This window comes from Callospermophilus lateralis, chromosome 13 (assembly GCF_048772815.1).
Source record: "Callospermophilus lateralis isolate mCalLat2 chromosome 13, mCalLat2.hap1, whole genome shotgun sequence".
NCBI classification, from domain to species: domain Eukaryota; kingdom Metazoa; phylum Chordata; class Mammalia; order Rodentia; family Sciuridae; genus Callospermophilus; species Callospermophilus lateralis.
Window position 1 is genome coordinate 50641270 of NC_135317.1, and position 18575 is coordinate 50659844.

An 18575-nucleotide genomic window follows, 5' to 3' on the forward strand; every position below is an offset into this window, starting at 1 on the left:
TGGGGTTACAGGTGTGCACCACCACACCCTACCTCTTGACTAAAAAATTATTTTATGAGGCAGGAGGATCACATGTTTGTACAAAACTTAATATAAAAATACTGAAAGAAACCAGGCATGGTGGTGCATGCCTGTAAATTCAAAGCCAGGCTCAGCAAAAGTAAGGCACTAAGCAACTCAGTGAGACCATTTCTTTAAATAAAATACAGAACAGGGCTGAGGGTGTGGCTCAATAGACAAGTGCTCCTGAGTTTAATCTGTGATAGTAGGAGCAAATGTGACTCCATTTTGTTTTATGACTTCATCCTGTAAAACAACCATGCCAAGTAGAAGAGTCATGACTGGAGCAAGATGTTCTTTTCCTTTTGCTATAGAAACCTTTAAGAACTCGGAACTACCTAATGGGGTATTGTTTCTGTAACTAGGGTAACAGGGCTCTGTTTCTGTAACTGGGGTGACTGGACTAACTGTGATTGGTTAGGCTTCCCTCCGCTTGACTGCACTGTCCTGCTTCTGTAACCTGGCTTGCTTGCATTGGCTAGACCCCCCAAACATCCCTTTTGCAGTGTTCAGGCTTATAAGGAGTGCCCTTGCAATTGTTCAGGGCTGATCAGGGGAACAGCTTTATGTTCTGGTCAGCCGCCACCAGTGTGCTTCAATAAAGGCCTGATTCGATTATACGTGAGTGGTCTGGAAGTCAGTTTATGAAACCCTGGGACGAAGCTTTAACTATAACAAATCTCTGGTAAACTCCTCCACACCCTAAAAAAAAAAAAAAAAATTGAAGGAAGATGTTTTAGTTAGCTTTTTCATCACCAAGACTAAAACTAAGAACAACTTAGAGGAGAAAAATTTGTTTAGGGTTCCTGGTTTCAGAGAGCCCAGCAGAGGAAAGCTGCTCAGCTCACGGTGGGGTCAGGAAGCAGAGAAGAAGCTAAGAAGAGGCCACAGGGAAGATGTACCCTTTCAGGGCACATCCCCAGTGACTCACCTTCTAGCCATGCCCCACCTGCCTACAGTCTCCACCTAGTCATTTCCATCAAACTAGGAGAGACTGATGAGGTTACAATCCAATTGCTTCACCTCTAAACATTCTTGCACCAACACTGGAGCTTTTGGAGGACACTTCACATCCAAACCATAACAGAAGTAAATAAAGACCATCCTTATTGCAAGTGGTTCCAATATTCATATATGTGGGAATTACACATACACACACAATATGTGTGTTTACAATTTTTATATGTGTGTACATATATTTTGTGCATATATGTGTGTGTATGCATATATATGTGTGTATATATAAACATATAAACTCTAGATGGTGTGTATATACAGTGATACCAGTAGCTATTAACCTTAACTGTTCATTACAACCCCCTCGCATGTTTGCAACAAATCCTGGTGCCGAGTTCACAAACAAACTGAATGAGAATCTTAGAGGTTGGGGCCCAGGTATTGGTGCTTTTAAGGTACTAGGGAGATTTGAACGACAACCACATTCCTGTACTGTCTTGAGTAAAGATAACGCACCCCTGTTTATCCCAAGAGTGAAACTGTTCAAGGCCCCATCTAATGATCTCAGCAAAGGGTCCATAAGTTCAGTGTGTCTCTCAGTGATGGGATCTGGAGGGCAGGAGTTCCATCTGCCTTCCTTAGAGATTGTTCTTAGGAATGGGTAGTAGTGGGAATGGAGTTTGCCCTGGATCCATTATGGACTGCTTACCTCCAAGTGTTATCCTCAAGAGAGGAGCTTCAGGCCACCCTGACCAGGATGTTCTTTGTCCAAACTGTGGAGATTAAGGTTGCAGTCAACCACTAATCTTGGGCACTAGAGTGCCATTCCAAGGGCCTGGGGCAACTCAGAAAATCAGCTCTTCACTAGGTTATTTGATCAAAAGGAAAGAGCTTGCTGAGGATCATGGAAGCAAGTAGGTCTTCTTCACTTAGGCTACAGAGCTGAGATGGGACACAGACCACCATATTGGCAAAGCAAATCTCAGAGGTGGAGACTGAACTCTTCTCTTACACGGGTAGATCATAATGTGTCCCCTGCTGATTCATTTAGATTGTTTCCAATTTTGCACTTTTGTAAATAAGGATGTTTTAAATATCCTTGATAAAAATTTTTGTGATAAATGAGGGATTTTGATGGGACCAAAGGTTATAACACAATGTGGGAAATAAGAACAGAGGTGACAAAGAGAAGAAATAGAAAAAATATAAGTCAAGTTGGGGGATCAATAAATAATAAGAAATCCCTGAAGTCAGAGAGAAAAGTAAAAATATTGAATTAGCATAAGACAGACATTTAGCAATCAGAATCAAGGCTGGCAGAGTTCTGGAAGGTTTCTGCTGGGCCAAGCATCAACCCTCTAGATAATGGATTGTGGAAGTTGGAGGAAGCCTACAGCAGTAGAGGGGGTTGGGAGAAGACTCAGGCAAGTGGCTATTTATAGACTGAAATATCCAATGTTGTAATATCTTGTATTATTTTAACAGAGCTAAACACCAGCCATGGGTGAGCTGATGACAACAGTCCATGTACTTGTAGAATGGCCTATGACTTTACCAAACCTTTTCTGTCTAACACCTTATATATCCTGGTTCTGATAGTGGAGGACAAGCGTTTCTTGAATTCCTTCTATGGCAAGCAGAGACATTGAAAGAAGGGAAGTGTTTATGACTTTGCATATAGATTCAAGGAAGGCATTGGTCACTGGGAGTAGGACAAGAGGTTAGTGCTGCTCTCTTCTGAATGAGCCTCTTCTGGCAGAGTTCCACCAGGGGTTTCTAAACACCATTTCATAAGAGACCTCTCATTTTTCTGTGGCACAAGGGGGAAAATGCTATATAGATGCTCCATGACACTCTGGCTCAGCACTTAACACTTAGAGAAATGGATGGTTTTCCCAAGAAAACAAGAAGCCAGGAAGGATTTAGAAATATTGTCCTGACTCACAAGCTCTCATTTTCCACACCCACCTGTGTCAACATATTTGCTTCAGAAGGACCTCAAAGAAGTTGACTTTTAAAAAAATTTCCAACTGTCACTCTCTTAAACAACAAACAAGCTTTTTCATTCAATCTAAGGTGGTGGTTTTTTTTTTTTTTTTTTTTTTTTTTGAGATGTAAGGAGGGGAAAGGTGTTAATTTATATTGCCTTGCAGGGGCCCGGGGGTTGAGTTCTGGGGACACTTGGTTCCAAGAGTCATGAGTTCCCCTTTGAGTACAACCTATGTTTCTCACTCCTTCCCAGTAGGGGGCTCTCAGGAACACAATTGGTCCACTGAGAAAGAAGTGAAATGAAAGAACACAGTATATCTCCCCACCCCCATGGTGCCTGGAATTGAAACTAGAGCCTCATGCATAGTAGTAAGCACTCTACCACCAGGCTACATCCCCAACCCAGTAGACAATGTATTCTTAAAATGAAGTACAGACAATAGCTTTTCATATGTTTTTGGGGATAACACTCACAGATAGGCCTTGGCATCTAAGGACCTCATTTGCATGGACACCCTCTTCCCAAAGGTCATTTCCACTTAATGTGATTTATGCCCACGTCCCTGGAGGATCAGCCTGTGTACTGAGTCAATGCCATTGTCCAAAGTTAAAATTGCACCTGCCTAATAAAACAGTCAGGGAAGACTTTGTTCAAGATTATTGCGATGGGGAGAGGGCCTGAACCAACTCCATTGACCCAAAGGACTGGATGGGTTGACAGATCAAGAAGAGGAATTTCAGTCCATCTGTGGGTGCTAATTGGTCTTCATGACTCTAAAATAAGCACATACCCTTCCTCAGAGACAGGGAGGCAGGGGTGCTCGCTCCCTCCATGTTCATGTTTCAGAAAAATGATTGTCAGGTCCTTAAGAATTTCCTGAGGGACTGGGGGTGTAACTCAGTGGCACAGTGTGTACTTAGTGTGCAAAAGGTCCAGCATCCCTCCTCCTGCAAATAAAAAAAAAAAAAGGACATTTCTTGGGTTGTGCAACTGGAAGTAGCTGCATCTATTTCAAAGGGTCAGATAAAGAATTTACAATCCCAAGTTTTAGATCAAACCCTCTAAGAAAAAGGAGGTCAGGGACCTAGTCAGGAAGAAACTTGTCTAACATTTAACTAAACTGGGGTAAATGTTGAGGCCATCTTGGCCACTCTCTAAGGCAATTCTTCAAAAATTTACTGAAAAATTCATTCCTGCCACTTGAGAAGGATCTTAAACCCAGTAGTACATAAATTTGGAAATTTCATGTCTTAGTACAGGTACATTTTCATGAATAGCCCATTGAAATGAGCACATAAGTGTTTCCTTTTAATACTTTCATGAAAGGCCATTTTGATTGATCAATAAATATTCAGAAAGCATCTAGTCAATGTCACTCACCATATTAATCATGACAAGGAGAAAACGTGCCTCCAGAGAGATCTCACAACACTGAAGGAGATAGCTAAATAAGTAAATATTTGAGATATGAGCGTTTCTCAGAATATTAAATATAAGACCCAGGTGTCTGGCCAACAGAAATGAAAGCACATGCCTCTGCAAACTCTCGTACACAAATGTCTACAGCATCATAATTAATGATAGCCAAAAGATGGAAGCAAACCAATGTCCATTGACTGCTGGTGGATAAGCAAAATCCTGCAGCTCCATATTAGTCATTAATATTCAGCAATAAGAAGGAATGAGGGGCTGATGCATGGTGCATCAAGGATAAACCCTGAAAACAGTCTGCCAGTTGAAAGAAGCCAGACAAAATGTCACATATTGACTGATTCCATTTAGATGAAAGATCTAGAATAGATAAATCCAGAGACAGATCAGAAATGAGAGGCTACATAAGGCCCTGGGATAGGGAAAATGACCAATGACTCTTAGTAGGTGTAAGGCTTCTCTTGGGGGCCAATAAAAGTGTCCTAAAATTGATTTTTGTGGTGGAGGCACAACTTTGTGAATATACTAAAAATCATCGGATTACATACTTTCAAAGGGTGAATTGTAGGGTGTGTGAATGAATCCTTAAAAATGCTGTGTAAACAAGATGTGAATATAAACATATACATACCTATTTGTTACATGATGTGAAAAAAACGTGAGAATGCTCATCTATAGGAGTCAAGGGGAAGAAGGTGAAATCAGAAAGACTTCAAAGAGGAGGTGAAAGCTGAGATGGAACTTGAAGAATAAGGTTTCCCAAAGCCCCACCAGAATGAAAGCCCAGAGCAGCAAGGCCCTTCTGAGGACCCACAGACAGTTCAGAGATCCCCAGAGCCCAGGAGCATGTGGAGGGTCTGGAGGTAGGCAGGGCCTGGGCACTGTGAGGGGTTTATCCTTCCTGCCTGTGAAGCAGTACAGGATGACAGTGATAAGCAAGACCCTGAGGCCAGGCTCTATGGGCTCAATTCCAGTTCTGGACTTACAGAAGCTGCAGGGCCTTGGGCAAGTCACTTTACTTCTCTGTGCCTTAATACCCTCCTCTATCATATAGATGAATGACAAAATTAGAATTAATGCACCCAAAGTCCTTGGAATGGTGCAGAGAGGTTCTGAGCACTGTATGCATACTTATCATGTGACACAATCACAAAACCACTGGATGACTTAAAGCAGCGACCATAGGAGGGTTTTGCAGGAACAATACCCTCCCAGTGACATGGAAGGCAGGAGGAGTTCAGTGTGAATTAGGTGAAAAGTGATTGGGTCTTAGAGAAGACTGTTGCAATTGTCCAAGAGAGACATGATGTCTGGAGAGGGCAGAAACAGCAGGAGTGGGAAGGACAGAGAACATTCACAAAGAGTTAAGAAAGAGAATCAATAGGATGCAATGACCAATAAGCTCGGGACAGTGAGGGGATGGGAAGTGTGCATTGTGATGCTCCCTGAGTTTCTAATTGGGTAACTGGGTGGACAGATGGTGAGATCATTCACTAAGATGGAGGAAACAGAAGGAAGAGAAAGCTCAAAGGATGTGTCTCTGGACAAATCCACTATGTGGCACTTATCTTCTGATGTCAGATTCAGTACCCTTCTTGTCTTCCCCCAGCCATCAGAACTGTGCCCTGCTTTCAGGTGATATGGTTTGTTATACTTGGAGGCATCATGTCATGAGGAGGCCAGCTCTGCAGCATACCTGACAATGGAAAGCCAAGTGCTAATGATCTAGAAAATTCTGAAGGAACTGAGACTATTGAGACAAGCTCTGGTCAGACCATTACTTGGAACAGATCAGTGTAGCCTGGAGAATCATATCACCAGCTTAGTTATATAAGAAATGCAAACTTATTTTTCCAGAACTGAGCTTAATTACCTATAAATTTCCAGTCTCCATTCCTTGAACCTGTGAATTCTGGATCTCCTGCCACCTTCTCCTGGCTGACTTTGAACACACTGCACATGGTTTGAGATTATTCTCTGAAGCCTTTGTGCATGGTGACCATGGTAAGTACAGTGTTCAATGGGGAGCAGAAACAATTTCCGGGAAACTAGACAGATTTACTCAAAGCTGATTGGCCAGTGACTAGGGGATCTTGGGTAAAGGAGGTGCTCAATAAACGTAGTTAAAGTGCATGTAACTGAAATAAGACACAGGTGGATTTAAGATATCAAGAATGTCAGAGGTGTTTTTCACACCCATTTTCTCACCTAGGAATCCCATCAAAAGCATTCTGTGGCCCTTCCCTCTCCCAGGACATCTATTCATCTGATAGATGAGTCCTTGCTGATGTATCCTTGCACAGGTTGCACCCACAGCCTGTCCCCACTGGCTAAGTCCAGTCCAGACAGTGTCCAGGGGTGTTGGGGATGCAAATCAAGTCAAGATGGCGCCTGGCACTTTGCCAGGAGGAATGGTTTGTGAAGTGACGCTATCGAGCCATTAAGATGATGAGGATTACTTAATGACTGACTGCTTATCTAGATTATGTTAATTAAGTTAATCTGTGTGTAATTAGTTGGGTATATGTACCTCTGCTGTCCAGCAGAGAAGCGGCTCCTGCTAGTTCTCACTCAGTTCCTGCTGAGTTCATTGCAATAAAGTAGTTCCTGCTTCAACCTTCAAGTTGCTTGCCACCTCTCGGTTATTTTGCCCAGAGGAACTGCGGCACAGGGGGAGCCCACATAGAGCCAGCACTGCCACTGGCCACATTTTCCTCCATTGGAAGCTATCCTGTTTATTTTATTTACTCTGCCTCCATTATTTCTCTGCTACTAACTCGTATTTCCTGACCAATGATCAAGTTCATGCAGGATGGTCACATACAGTCTATGGAAAGGGAGCCTCCGATGGGTGTGGGCTGGGTTTTGGGTCTAGTGATGGTTGCCATTGGAAAGATTCTCCACAATGCCCAGGGAATAATTCTTCAGCAGGTAACAAAGTACTGATGAAGGTCATAATAAATGGCAATGGCAGGAACAAGCCACCACAGGGGCTGGGCTCCAATGCTCCACAGAGCTCTGATTGCCTCATTGCTCCCATTTCTAGGGACCAAATCCTTCCGACATGGGCATGGTGAGTGTGGTTTGTGTGGTTCTGAAGAAGTGTGCCTAAAAGTGGTTCTTTTCAAATGCTGTACCCCTCCTTCTCTGCAGTGGAAGCTTGACCCACTCTCTTCCTGCATGTCTCCAAGGGGTTCTAGGACTCTCAAGGCTAGGGTTCCTTGTTTTGCTTGGCAGCAATCACCAGCTGGGGACAAGCTGGGGGGTTCTCTGATTATCACCAGAATGACCCACGTGTCTGTGTGAGGGTTACCTGAAGGGCTGTTTTGGACACTATGGTCCCTCCTTGCCTGGCATTTGAATAAGGATTTCCCAGTGATACCCTCTTCCTCCCTGCTCTCGTATGCTCAGGACTTGGGGACTGGGGTCCCAACCTTCCTGAAGCAGATGCCAGGAGTTCTTCGAAACATGCCCTTGGTGGCTGGAGTCCTGACTCTTAGGCTGAGCCTTCTCAATAGCAACTCTTTGGGATGTTGGACAGGCCACTTCAAAACTGTCCTATCCAGGGCCCCTGACTACAAACTTTGCTTCTGTAGAGGTTTGCCAGGCGCCAAAAACATCTCCGGTGCTCCAGTCAAGAACAAACAGCCAAAGGAAACTGTAGCCAGGACCCCTCCCACCCTCCCCCAGTGGCCTCCTGGCCTCCTGCCTTTCTCTTCCTTCCCTCTTGCCTGTTCTGCCTGACTCAGAGTGAGGACCAGGCGGGAGACAGCATCAGCAGCATTGGGAACTGCAGAGAGACTCAGCCTCTACAAAGATGACTTGGCAACAGGTCCTTCTCCTGTCCTGCCTCTCAGCCATGGTGCTCCTGTCTAGTGAGTATACGGGAAGGTTAAGGGGGGCTGTGTTATCTACATAATGGGTAAGACTTACCTTCCACAGGTAAGTGTTCTCAGCTGGACAGAGAGGCCATTCTTGGTGTGTGTGTGTGTGTGTGTGTGTGTGTGTGTGTGTGAGAGAGAGAGAGAGAGAGAGAGAAATACAGCGAAATATAGCAAAGAAAGAAAAAAACCAGGAAACACTGCAGTTTGCCTGCTGGGTTTCTGGGGAGATTGGTCCTATACCTGGTATGTGATGGACAGAGGACCCCACATGAGGTCTGGCAAGCCACTAAGCCTAGAAGGACTATTGAGGCCTTGCTCAGGGCGTGGGCTCCCCTCCAATGCTGGAGCCTTCCCTTTGTGACCTTGTCCTACAGTGCTGCAGGAGGTGACCAGTGCATCAGTGGGCAGCCCTCAGGAAGCAGGAGAAGAAGCCCAGGAAGGTGAGTCTGGAGACAACCCCTGGGTGCAGGGCAGGTGGAGCCCACTCCCCCAATATCCCTGCCCCCAGTGCTGGTTGTGACAGGCCTCTCTTGGGTTTCAGGTGTGAAACCGAAGATTTTCATGCAGGAATCAGATGCCTCAAATTTCCTCAAGAGGCGCAGCAAGCGGTCCCCCAAATCCCGAGCCGAGGTTAATGGTAAGGATGCTGAGTGGACTCTTACCACAGCAGAGGATTAAGGGTTGCAGAAAAGCCCTTGAGCATCAGGATGACTGTAGCTCTGAAGCAGAAATTATACTGTTTCCTTGATTGTGGGTCACATGTTGGGGCAAATGCATTCCTAGCGTGAGGACCAAAAAGGAACAGTGCTGCATCAAATGCACCTAACAATTATGAGATGCTTCCCTGCTTCAGAAAGTGAAAAATGTAAAGGAGGAAATGTTCTCTAGTTTAGAAAGCACCTAGCACTTCAGTGGGTGTTTTGGAGTACTGACAAGGTGCACAGTAGAGCAACAGAATCACATGCCCAAAAAGATCCCAGGGGACAGGAGTGCTGAGAAATGTGGGCTTAGTGACAGCTCTGCTGCTAAGTGGCCTCAGCCACTTCCTGTCTGTGGTCCTAATTTCCTTACTTATAAGCCTCCAAAAAAGCTGTGTTTAGCCAGCTGTGCTTTTTTGAAGCTTTAATTTGCAGTGCAGTTGGTGAGCACATCTCCCTAACATCCTGTTAGAGGCCTGGGGTCCACACTGCAGGACCCTCATGTTCTTAACCTATGGCCCTTGAAGGCATTTGAGTTTCCTACCCCTAAATTTGATTCTTCTTAGACTCTGAGCTCAGGCTGTCCTGGCCAAGTTGACTGCTTGATTCTTTCCTTGGGTGTGTAGATGAATGAACTCTTTGTATCATTGAGCATACGCCGTGAGGTGACTTTCTCAGTGAAAATAACAGGATTATTTTCAAATGATGGGGAAGATCAGAGGTGGAAATGCTTGGAGATGATAATCTTTAAAAAAATTTAAAAAAAAAAAAAATTGGATAAGTATAGCCAGATTAGTGAAATCTCTAGATCTCACACAACTTGGGATTTAAATTTGGCAAAATCAAAAAACACTGAAAGGCTGTGATGGAGGTTGGGCCATTCTTGTCTGAAATCAGAGAAGCAGCTTTCTGCAAATTTCCAGGGGAAAACAGGCAACTTTAGGACAGACAAATATATCTGTCCTCTGAAGCTGATTCAGAACTATAAGATCCATGATTAAGCTGAGTTCCTTGACCTTAGGCAGGAGCTCAGTGCATCAGACAGTCGTGGGAGGTCCAGGACAGCCAGGTGAACCCCAGGACTGCATGTAAATGCATCTGAGGATACCTGGTCGACTCCTGTAGATGAATGGACAGAGCTGACAGCGATCCAGAGGCCCAAGCAGTAAGGTCGCAAGTTCTACACCAGCCTGGATGACTTAGTGAGACCCTGTCTTAAAGACTAAAAAGGACCGGTGACGCAACTCAGTGGTAGAGGACTCCTCAGTACAAAAAAAAAAAAAAAAAAAAGATAAATAAACAAACTTCTGGAGAATCTTTCCAGTGGTCCTTAAGTTGGGAACAAGGAAGGTGGTACTTTGAAGCAATTTGTATTGGAAGCCAAAGAGATGGATACCTGACTTCTTTAAGCTTCTGAGATCCAGGCTCAATTTACTTTAGGGGAAACAGAATCTGAGGGATGCATGTCCTTGGCAGAAATGCATGTAATACAGAAGGTGATACCTAGCACAGAAACACCATCTTAACTGGGCCTGGTGACATAGCCTGCAATCCTTGCCACTCTGGAAGCTGAAGCAGGAGGATTACAAGTTCCAGGTCAGCCTGGACAACTTAGGGAGACCCTGTTTCAAAATAAAATAAAAAGGGTAGGGATGTAGCTCAGTGGTAGAGCCCTTGCCAATCCTTAGTACCTAAAAACAAACAAACAATTGGGCTGGGGATGTGGCTCAAGCAGTAACACGCTCGCCTGGCATGTGCGGGGCACTGGGTTCGATCCTCAGCACCACATAAAATAAAATAAAGATGTTGTGTCCACTTGAGGAACCAAGGAACTAGGGGGTGCTCTGGGCCAGTACTAGGAATCTGGTGTTCTGGCTCTAGCCTCAGCTCCACCACAACCGGCTGTGTAGCTGTGACTTCAATGATGTCAATGCACTTCTCTGAGCCTGGATCCTCTCTTGAGAAATATGTGGGATATAGAGATGAATTGGACCATAAACCCCTTCTGTCAGACTAAGGCCTTCAACTGTATAGGCAAAAAGGCAGGAATCTGGGAGAAACAGAGGACTTACCTCAGGGACTCTAAGACCAATTTACAGATATAGTGATTTTTAAACTGAGTTAAATATTATAATTTCAACATAAATAACTCATATTTATAGAATTTACTTATCAGTGTAGTCTCCTTGGTTCCAAGAGGGATTCGAGGTGGTTTCTGATGTTACCATTGTGCACAGGAGAACTTGTCATTTCCTGAATGTGGGGTGGCCATGGCTTCCCTTGGTTCCTCTGCTTCTCTCACCTCCCCACCTGCTCTTGTACATCAGAGTTGTGGGGACAACAAGAGCGCCTCAGTCCCCCAGGAGAATGTGAGGTTTCTGAGGGGCCTGTTCTTCCTCCAGCAGACATGACCTGCAAGTCTTTGTTGATTTTTCTAGTTGAAGAACGCACCAGAAGTCCTTGAAAGTAGACTTCTAGATACTGTCCTCCCAAGAAGTCATGTTCTCCAGAGGACCACGGCTCTCATAGAGTTTAATTTCACAGCCAAAAGCTCAGTGAAACTTGTTGTTGTTGTTTTTTTCCATGGTGCTGGGGATTAAAGTCAGGTCTTTATGCACACTGGAAAGCACTCTACCACTGAGCAACACTCCCAGTCCCTGAAACTTGCTTTGAGGGTTCTCTTCTCACCTGGATTACAGGCATCTTAAGAGGAGGGACAGCATCTTTCTTACTTACCTTTGTAATTCCAGCATTCAGTCTATATCCTGGTGTGACAGGTGCTCAAAACAGTTGACTAGACTTGAAGGTATTAATCAACGTGAGGTCAACTTTAAACTGGATAAGTCCTTCGTGAAGTTTGTTTATTCATTTATTTTTCATTTTCTTCTCTTTCCTTTCTTTATTTCTTTTCTTCTTCTTCTTCTTCTTTTTTTTTTTTAATACTGAGGAGTCCTCTACCACTGAGCTGCATCACCAGTCCTTTTTAGTTTTTATTTTGAGACTGTTAGGTGCAGGGCAGGCTGAACTAATTGTCTGCAGGACAGGCTGAACGAATTTTAGCTGCAGGATAACCCATGCACTCAACCCCACATCTAGCCCCTGCCCCACCCCATCTGCCTGAAGGCAGAAGATGACACTACTAAGATGATCCAATCACTGTAGCCAACAAGGCAGCTTGCAGACCCAGAGACCCCATTAGATTTGGGCTATAAAATCTCCCTCCTGCCGGGGGCCCCTCGCTCTTGCTCTTGCTGTCTCCTTCTTGCTCTTGATCTCTCTTTCTTCTCTTGCTTTCGCTCTCTTCTCTCTCCTCTCCTCTTTTTTTTCCTCTCTGTCTTTGCTCTCCCCCTCTATCTCCTCTCTTTCCCGCTCTTTCTTTCTCTCTCTTTTTCTCCTCTTTTGCACTGCTATAATAAAGATCTCTTGGTTGCTCCGAGTGTTGTGGTCACTTTCCTTTCAGAGACAGGGTCTCACTAAGTCATCCAGGCTGGTGTAGAACTAGTGATCTTACTGCCTGGGACTCTGGATCTCTGGGATGACAGATGTGTGTCACCGTACCCTGCTTGTGGATATCTCTGATTTCAAGTGTCTAAGTGGCCTGCTGTACTTGGATTATACCACTAACTTGATAACTGGAGCTAACTCACTTTTCCTCTTGGGGCTTCAATCTCTTCACCTGCAAAATGAGGTGATGTGGCCTGCATGATGGTGCACATCTGTAATCTCAGTGACTTAGGAGGCTGAGGCTGGAAGATGGCAAATTTGAGGACAGTGTGTGCAACTTAGTGAGACCCTGTCTCAAAAACCAAAAACCAGAAAACAAAACAAAACAAAAAAGGGGCCAGGGATGGAGCTCAGCAGTAGAGTGCTCCTGGATTCAATCTCTAGTTCTGTTAAAAGAGAGGTGATGGGGGTAGGTAACTGGGTGGGATCATCTCCCAGGTTCTTCCAGTTTAAAGCCTCGGTCAGGAATAAACCATTTCAGTGGAGTCTCCCAACCTCAATATCTCCCAAACCACTTTTAGCTTCTCAGGTAATGTGTTGGTGTCCCCCTAAATGTGTCCTCTCAATGCCCCTCTCTTGGGGGAAACTACTTCTTTTCCTTCCACAGTGGAAAACAGGCAGAAGTTGCGGGCTGATGAGCTACGGAGAGAATATTATGAGGAACAAAGGAACGAATTTGAGAACTTTGTGGAGGAACAGAAGGATGGTAAGAGTTCTTGCTCATCTGCCATTTATGCCCTGTTTGCTGAGTCTTGACCTTTCTGTTCTTGTCAATAGATAAACAGTAGAAAAGGCAAGGGGGCAAGTGTCTCTGACCAAGCAATTGATGCACCATGCTCCTGCCCTCAGGGCTACTTTTTGCCCTCCAGCCTTGCTGGTTGCACCAGGGCTTCAGTGGGGAGTGGGTATGGATGGGGATGAGATAGAGAGAGGCTATATCTCTAAGCCAATGCATTCCACCAGTGGGATTTGATCTTGCTGACTAGCGTCATCCACAGCAGACATCTGTAGAAACATTTAATGAGGATCAGACCAGTAGGCTTGATTCTCATTATGTGTTGGTTTCTTTCTTTTTTGGTCTTTCTCTAACTTCAAGATAGAAATGGTCCTGAGCAAGCTCACTTGGTACCTCCTGGTGCATTTGTGCTTGGATGCAGGATCCTGGTTTGGGGTACTTTTGTTAGAACCAGCTCTTTTGGTTATCCTGACTCTTGACTTTGATGAACAGAGGAAGTATGATCCTTTAAGGGCATCCTCCAGTGGAAAGACTATGGCCACCAGGTCCCACGGGCTACAGGCTGTGACTATAACCCTTCAGGTGGTATCTGGCTGAGCCCCACAAGCCAGTGTTGGGCTCAGATCCTGGCAAATCAAACTTAAAAAAAATTTTTTTTTTAGTTGTTGATAGACCTTTATTTTTTAAAAATTTATTTATATGTGATGCTGAGAATCAAACCCAGTGCCTCAAACATGCCAGGCAAGTGCACTACAACTGAGCCCGAGCCCCAGCCCCATCCTCCAAATCAAATTTTTTTAGGAAGATATTGTGAAAAATTCAGGCTGTCCTAGCTTAGGGGCCAATGCTTGTTACCTTGATGGACAGCTTGGGGAGAGCTGTCTTAGTTTTAAGAAATGAGAATGTGATTTTTACTCATACTACTCATAATAATGTTTTTTTAAAATTTTTTTGGTGTGTGTGTGTGTGTGTGTGTGTGTGTGTGTGTGTGTTTAAAAAGTTTCAGGTCCAAATCTCTAGCACTATGGGTGGAAATAATTTGCTATTTTCCTTTTCATGATGAATTATGAAGGAGGTTAGGTACCTATAGGATGATGTGACTTTTTGGAGGATGCTAAGATCAGGATCCTCAGGCTTCATCCACAGAGATGGAGAGGCCATTTTTAGAGTAGGCCACACGTCTTTGGGAACTGGAGTTGTAGCAGATGTTGGCGCAGAGCACTTTTCTGCCAGGTTCTGTGCTGAACCATGTAATCCCTACAAGCTGCATCTGAGAGAGGACTTGTGAGTTCCATTTTAGGGATTGGAAAACAGGCATAGAAAGGACACATGAATACCCAAGGTGACATACTAACAGGCTAACTAACATAACAGGAGCAGGTCTAGCCTGTTTGACAATAAAGTTCTGAAAAAGGTGGAACTCATCTCAACATTTTTATTAATGGTCTCATTATACCAAACAGGAACTCTGAACCCATTAAATAATAACTGTCCTTTCCCTTGCCTCTGTTCTGGAACAACTGTTGCCATGGCTTGGTTACCTGGGGCCATATTCAAAGCCTCCATCTTCTGGGCCCTTCTATGAGACCCGTGACATTTCCCTTTCATAACCCTGGTTTTAGTAAGCTGTCTTATCTGACAAAGCCACCTATTCTAAGAATAATTAACAGCAGTTGAATGTTCAACCTTTTTCAAGGTACTTACTTCATAAAAGGGATAGCCAATCAATTTCTATGGCAAAATCACACTCTCAAAGAGGAGTTGGTCCACTGAGCTTGAGCAATGTCTGAAGACTAATGAATGAGCTCTAGTCCAGGAGTTCCAGTCTATCTCTGGGGTCCCAAGTACCTAAGGATATTTTTCAAGGGGAGCACCATCTCCAGGGTCCTATGGAAGGACCGTGGTGCCTCAATGTGCAGTGGTAACAGAGCCCTTCCTCCTTGGTCCAGGCATATGGCTCCCACAGACACTAAGGACCAGAGGGACATCCATTTTGTCCATACCACCAGTTTGTCCTATTAGCCCAAGGCCATAGAGAATGCCACTTTCAATTGCACCAGAATCAAGTTCATAAACTTTTTGGAGAAGTTCACATTTGAGATAATAGAGGCAAGGAAGACATTTTAGGTTTTTAATCCTTGACATCATCTTCTGTCAGTATTTCCATCCTCCCAACATTTTTCACAAATTCTTTTCTTAAAAAACAAACAAACAAACAAACAAACAACTAGGCATGGTGGCACATGTCTATAATCCTAGTGGCTCCAGAGGCTGAGGCAGGAGGAACACATGTTCAAAGCTAGCCTTAGCAACTTAGCAAAGCCCTGTTTCAAAGGAAATGTAAAAAGGGATGGGGATGTGGCTAGTGGTTAAACGCCCTGGGTTCAATCCCCAGTACCAAAACAAAAAACAAACAAACAAAAACAACCTTGTGGTAAAATAGAGATAAGGGAAAATTTGCCATTTAAACCATTGCTAAGTATTCAGGTTAGTGACATTCAGTACATTCATACTGTTGTGCAACTATTACCACTAGTTCCAAATGGTTTCATTATTCCAAACAAGAACTCTGTACCCATTACATAATAACTGTCCATTCTTCCTTCCCCCTAATCTTGGTAACCTCCATTATATTTTTTGTATTCATGAATTTTCCTGTTCTAGATATTTCATATAAATGGAGGACCACACTATTTGTCTCATTATGCATGGTCTATTTCATTTAGCACAATGTTTTCAAAGTTTATCCATGTTGTGACATGTATCCATTAATTTATTTTTATAGCTGAATAATTTCTCTTATGTATATTTGCATATGTATTTGTTTATATATCCCCATAAATAACACATTTTGTTTATCCATTCATCTGTGGGTGGACATTTGGGTCATTTCCACTTTTGAGTGACTATAAATGTTGTTGCTGTGAGCATTCCTGTGTACAAGTATCTGAGTCTCTGTTTTTAGTTCTCTTCAGTATATGTCTAGGAATAGAATTGCTGGATAATATGGTAATTTTATTAACTTTTGGAGGAGTCTCACTCACCCTTTTCAAATATTGGAGGTCTTATGACATCTGCCAGTGCCTTAATTGCAATTAATGGTAGCAGGCATCTTGAATTGGCACCAGGAGCCTAATTCTACAATTACACAAAGGTGTTGTTTGGAAACATGTCTGACCAAACACAAGTAAAATCACAGCTTTCTTAACTCATTAAAAACTTCCTTCGTCCCTTTTTTAAATTATGAAATACTTCAAACATATGGAAAAGGATCAGGTTAATGAGCCCCATAGAGCCAATTATCTAAGTTTTCCTACTTTTAGTTCATCCATCCTTTTTTCCAGTTAGTTTTAAAAATGGAAATTTATTTTTGAAGCTTAGAAAATGCAGAATGGTATAGAGGAGAAAAGCTGTCATAATTCTGTCATTCCAGATCCACAATGATTTCCATTCAGGAACTTTTCAAGGCACAGTGTTTGGTCTCTGTGCTACCATGTTGTTACTTTTAGTGCTTCAGTTGTCATCTCTTTGAGCCAGTGACTGCATAGGCTCTTCCCCACTTGACAGGTTTGTAGGCAAAAGAGTTCAGATGCCAGACCCTGGTCTCAGTTCTACCAGCAGCCAGCTGTGTGGCTCTGATCCACAAATGGAGGCTGCTGAACTCACATTCTCAGGCCCCTTCCAGCTCTGATCTCGGATGTCTCCAGGGCTCATAGGCACACTTGACTCATGTCACCTCAGGGTGGGCCATGTGGGCTGATGACTGCTTGTTTTCAGGTCAGAGTCCCCTTCAACCTCATGTGACTTCATCTTTCCTCATCAGAGCAGGAAGAGAGGAGCCGGGAGGCCGTGGAGCAGTGGCGGCAGTGGCATTATGATGGGCTGTACCCTTCCTATCTCTACAACCGCCACCGCATCTGACCCCACCCTGAAGCAACCCAGGAAGACAGAGCATGAACCATAGCTGCTCACCCAGGTGTACCAGCACTTCTTTCCACACAAATGCCCTAATAGGGACCTCAGCTTAGGGTGTGCTGTGGTCAACAACTCTGGTAAATACACATGCCTTTCATTCTGATGCATTAAATGTCCTGGCTTTTGCTTTTTTGTGGATGATTTTCCAAGATGAGCAACCACCTGTGGCTCATCCTAATCCCTAATCTTCATTGGTTTCCCTCACTTAGTCATTGTCCCCAAAGCAGATCTCCTGTCTGATTGGACAGGAGAATCACAGTAAAGAGATAAATTTTGTGTTTGCTTACAGCTTACAAATAAAAACGCTGACTTAACCATATGTATTATCATCTCAAGTCTCCAGTTGAGCAAGGTATAGAGTTGACCCCCCCACCCCCCAGCCCCCAATGACAATGTTAATGCTGCTGACTTTGTTGTTAGAAAAAAATACTAATACATTTGTTTTGGTAAAAGCCTTGAAAAGATTGCCGAGTCCAGGGACTTCCTTCTTCATTCCTTCAGAGTGTTAAGATTCATTCCTGATTCTTAATTGCACCCTTCAGAAGCCACAGTTACAGTAAGGCCAGTTGTATAAACAAAATGAGAAACCCTTGGTTGGCATCATCTCACTTTTCTTTATAGTGTCTTATATTTATTTCCCACTGTTGCCATTAACAGAGTACCACAAACCAGGTGACATGAATCAATGGAAATTTATCCTCTCACAGTTCTGGAGCCGAAAAGTCTGGAACCTTGGTGTTGGCAGGGCCACGTTCCCTCCAGAGCTCTAGAGGTTTCCTTCCTTGCTCTTCCTGCATCCAAGAGCACCAGGCATTCCTTGGCATATGGCGGCATGATGCCACCTAACCTCATCATCATATGGCTGCCTCCGTGTGTGCTTTCACATCACCATCCCTCTCATGTGTGTCTCAAGTCTCTTCTTCTAAGGACACCAGTCATATTTAATCAAGGCCTCACTCTGCTAACCTTGTCCTAACTTGATTAGGACCTAAAGACCCTATTTCCAATAAGGTCCCATTCACAGGGACTGAAGGTTAGGACTTCAAAGTATCTTTTGAGGGGCACACAATTCTATCCCTTCCTTTCCTCTCAACCACTTTGCTTTCTGGTCCCAGGCTTATCACCCCTACTCCCACTATTGCTCCCCACTGACCTCCAGAAATTGCACACTAAGAATGGCAAGGAGTCAAAACAACTTAAGTGGGCTCTAGAAGATAAAGAGGACTAAAGGTGAAGAACAGGCACCCACTCTTCCCCAGATTCCCATCTCACCTGTGGGCCCTTGCTTCCCTCATACCTGGGGTCCCTGGCCAGCTAGCCCCCACCTGCCTTTGAGGTTG

At 44.0% G+C, this 18575-nt stretch overlaps 1 protein-coding gene across 4 annotated transcripts; it reads left to right on the forward strand.

The window, feature by feature from the left end:
• The first annotated feature begins 8255 nt into the window (after positions 1-8255).
• Positions 8256-17181, forward strand: LOC143379619 (putative cartilage matrix-associated protein). Of its 4 annotated transcripts, XM_076832248.1 has the most exons (5): positions 8256-8313; positions 8697-8762; positions 8864-8959; positions 13132-13230; positions 17084-17181. In XM_076832248.1, the coding sequence occupies exons 1-5, from the start codon at positions 8256-8258 to the stop codon at positions 17179-17181; spliced, it is 417 nt and encodes a 138-aa protein (XP_076688363.1). The 4 variants fall into 4 exon arrangements, with proteins under 4 accessions (XP_076688363.1, XP_076688365.1, XP_076688364.1 ...); XM_076832250.1 differs by lacking the exon at positions 13132-13230; XM_076832249.1 differs by lacking the exon at positions 8697-8762.
• The last annotated feature ends 1394 nt before the right edge of the window (positions 17182-18575 follow it).

What these genes read in the sequence shown, in the direction of transcription:
- LOC143379619 (XM_076832248.1), top strand. Translation starts at nt 8,256, where the DNA reads ATGACTTGGCAACAGGTCCTTCTCCTGTCCTGCCTCTCAGCCATGGTG. An exon ending in AGGAGAAGAAGCCCAGGAAG is followed by an intron (nt 8,763 to 8,863) that starts GTGAGTCTGGAG and finishes CTTGGGTTTCAG; the next exon opens with GTGTGAAACCGAAGATTTTC. An exon ending in TGTGGAGGAACAGAAGGATG is followed by an intron (nt 13,231 to 17,083) that starts GTAAGAGTTCTT and finishes TTTCCTCATCAG; the next exon opens with AGCAGGAAGAGAGGAGCCGG.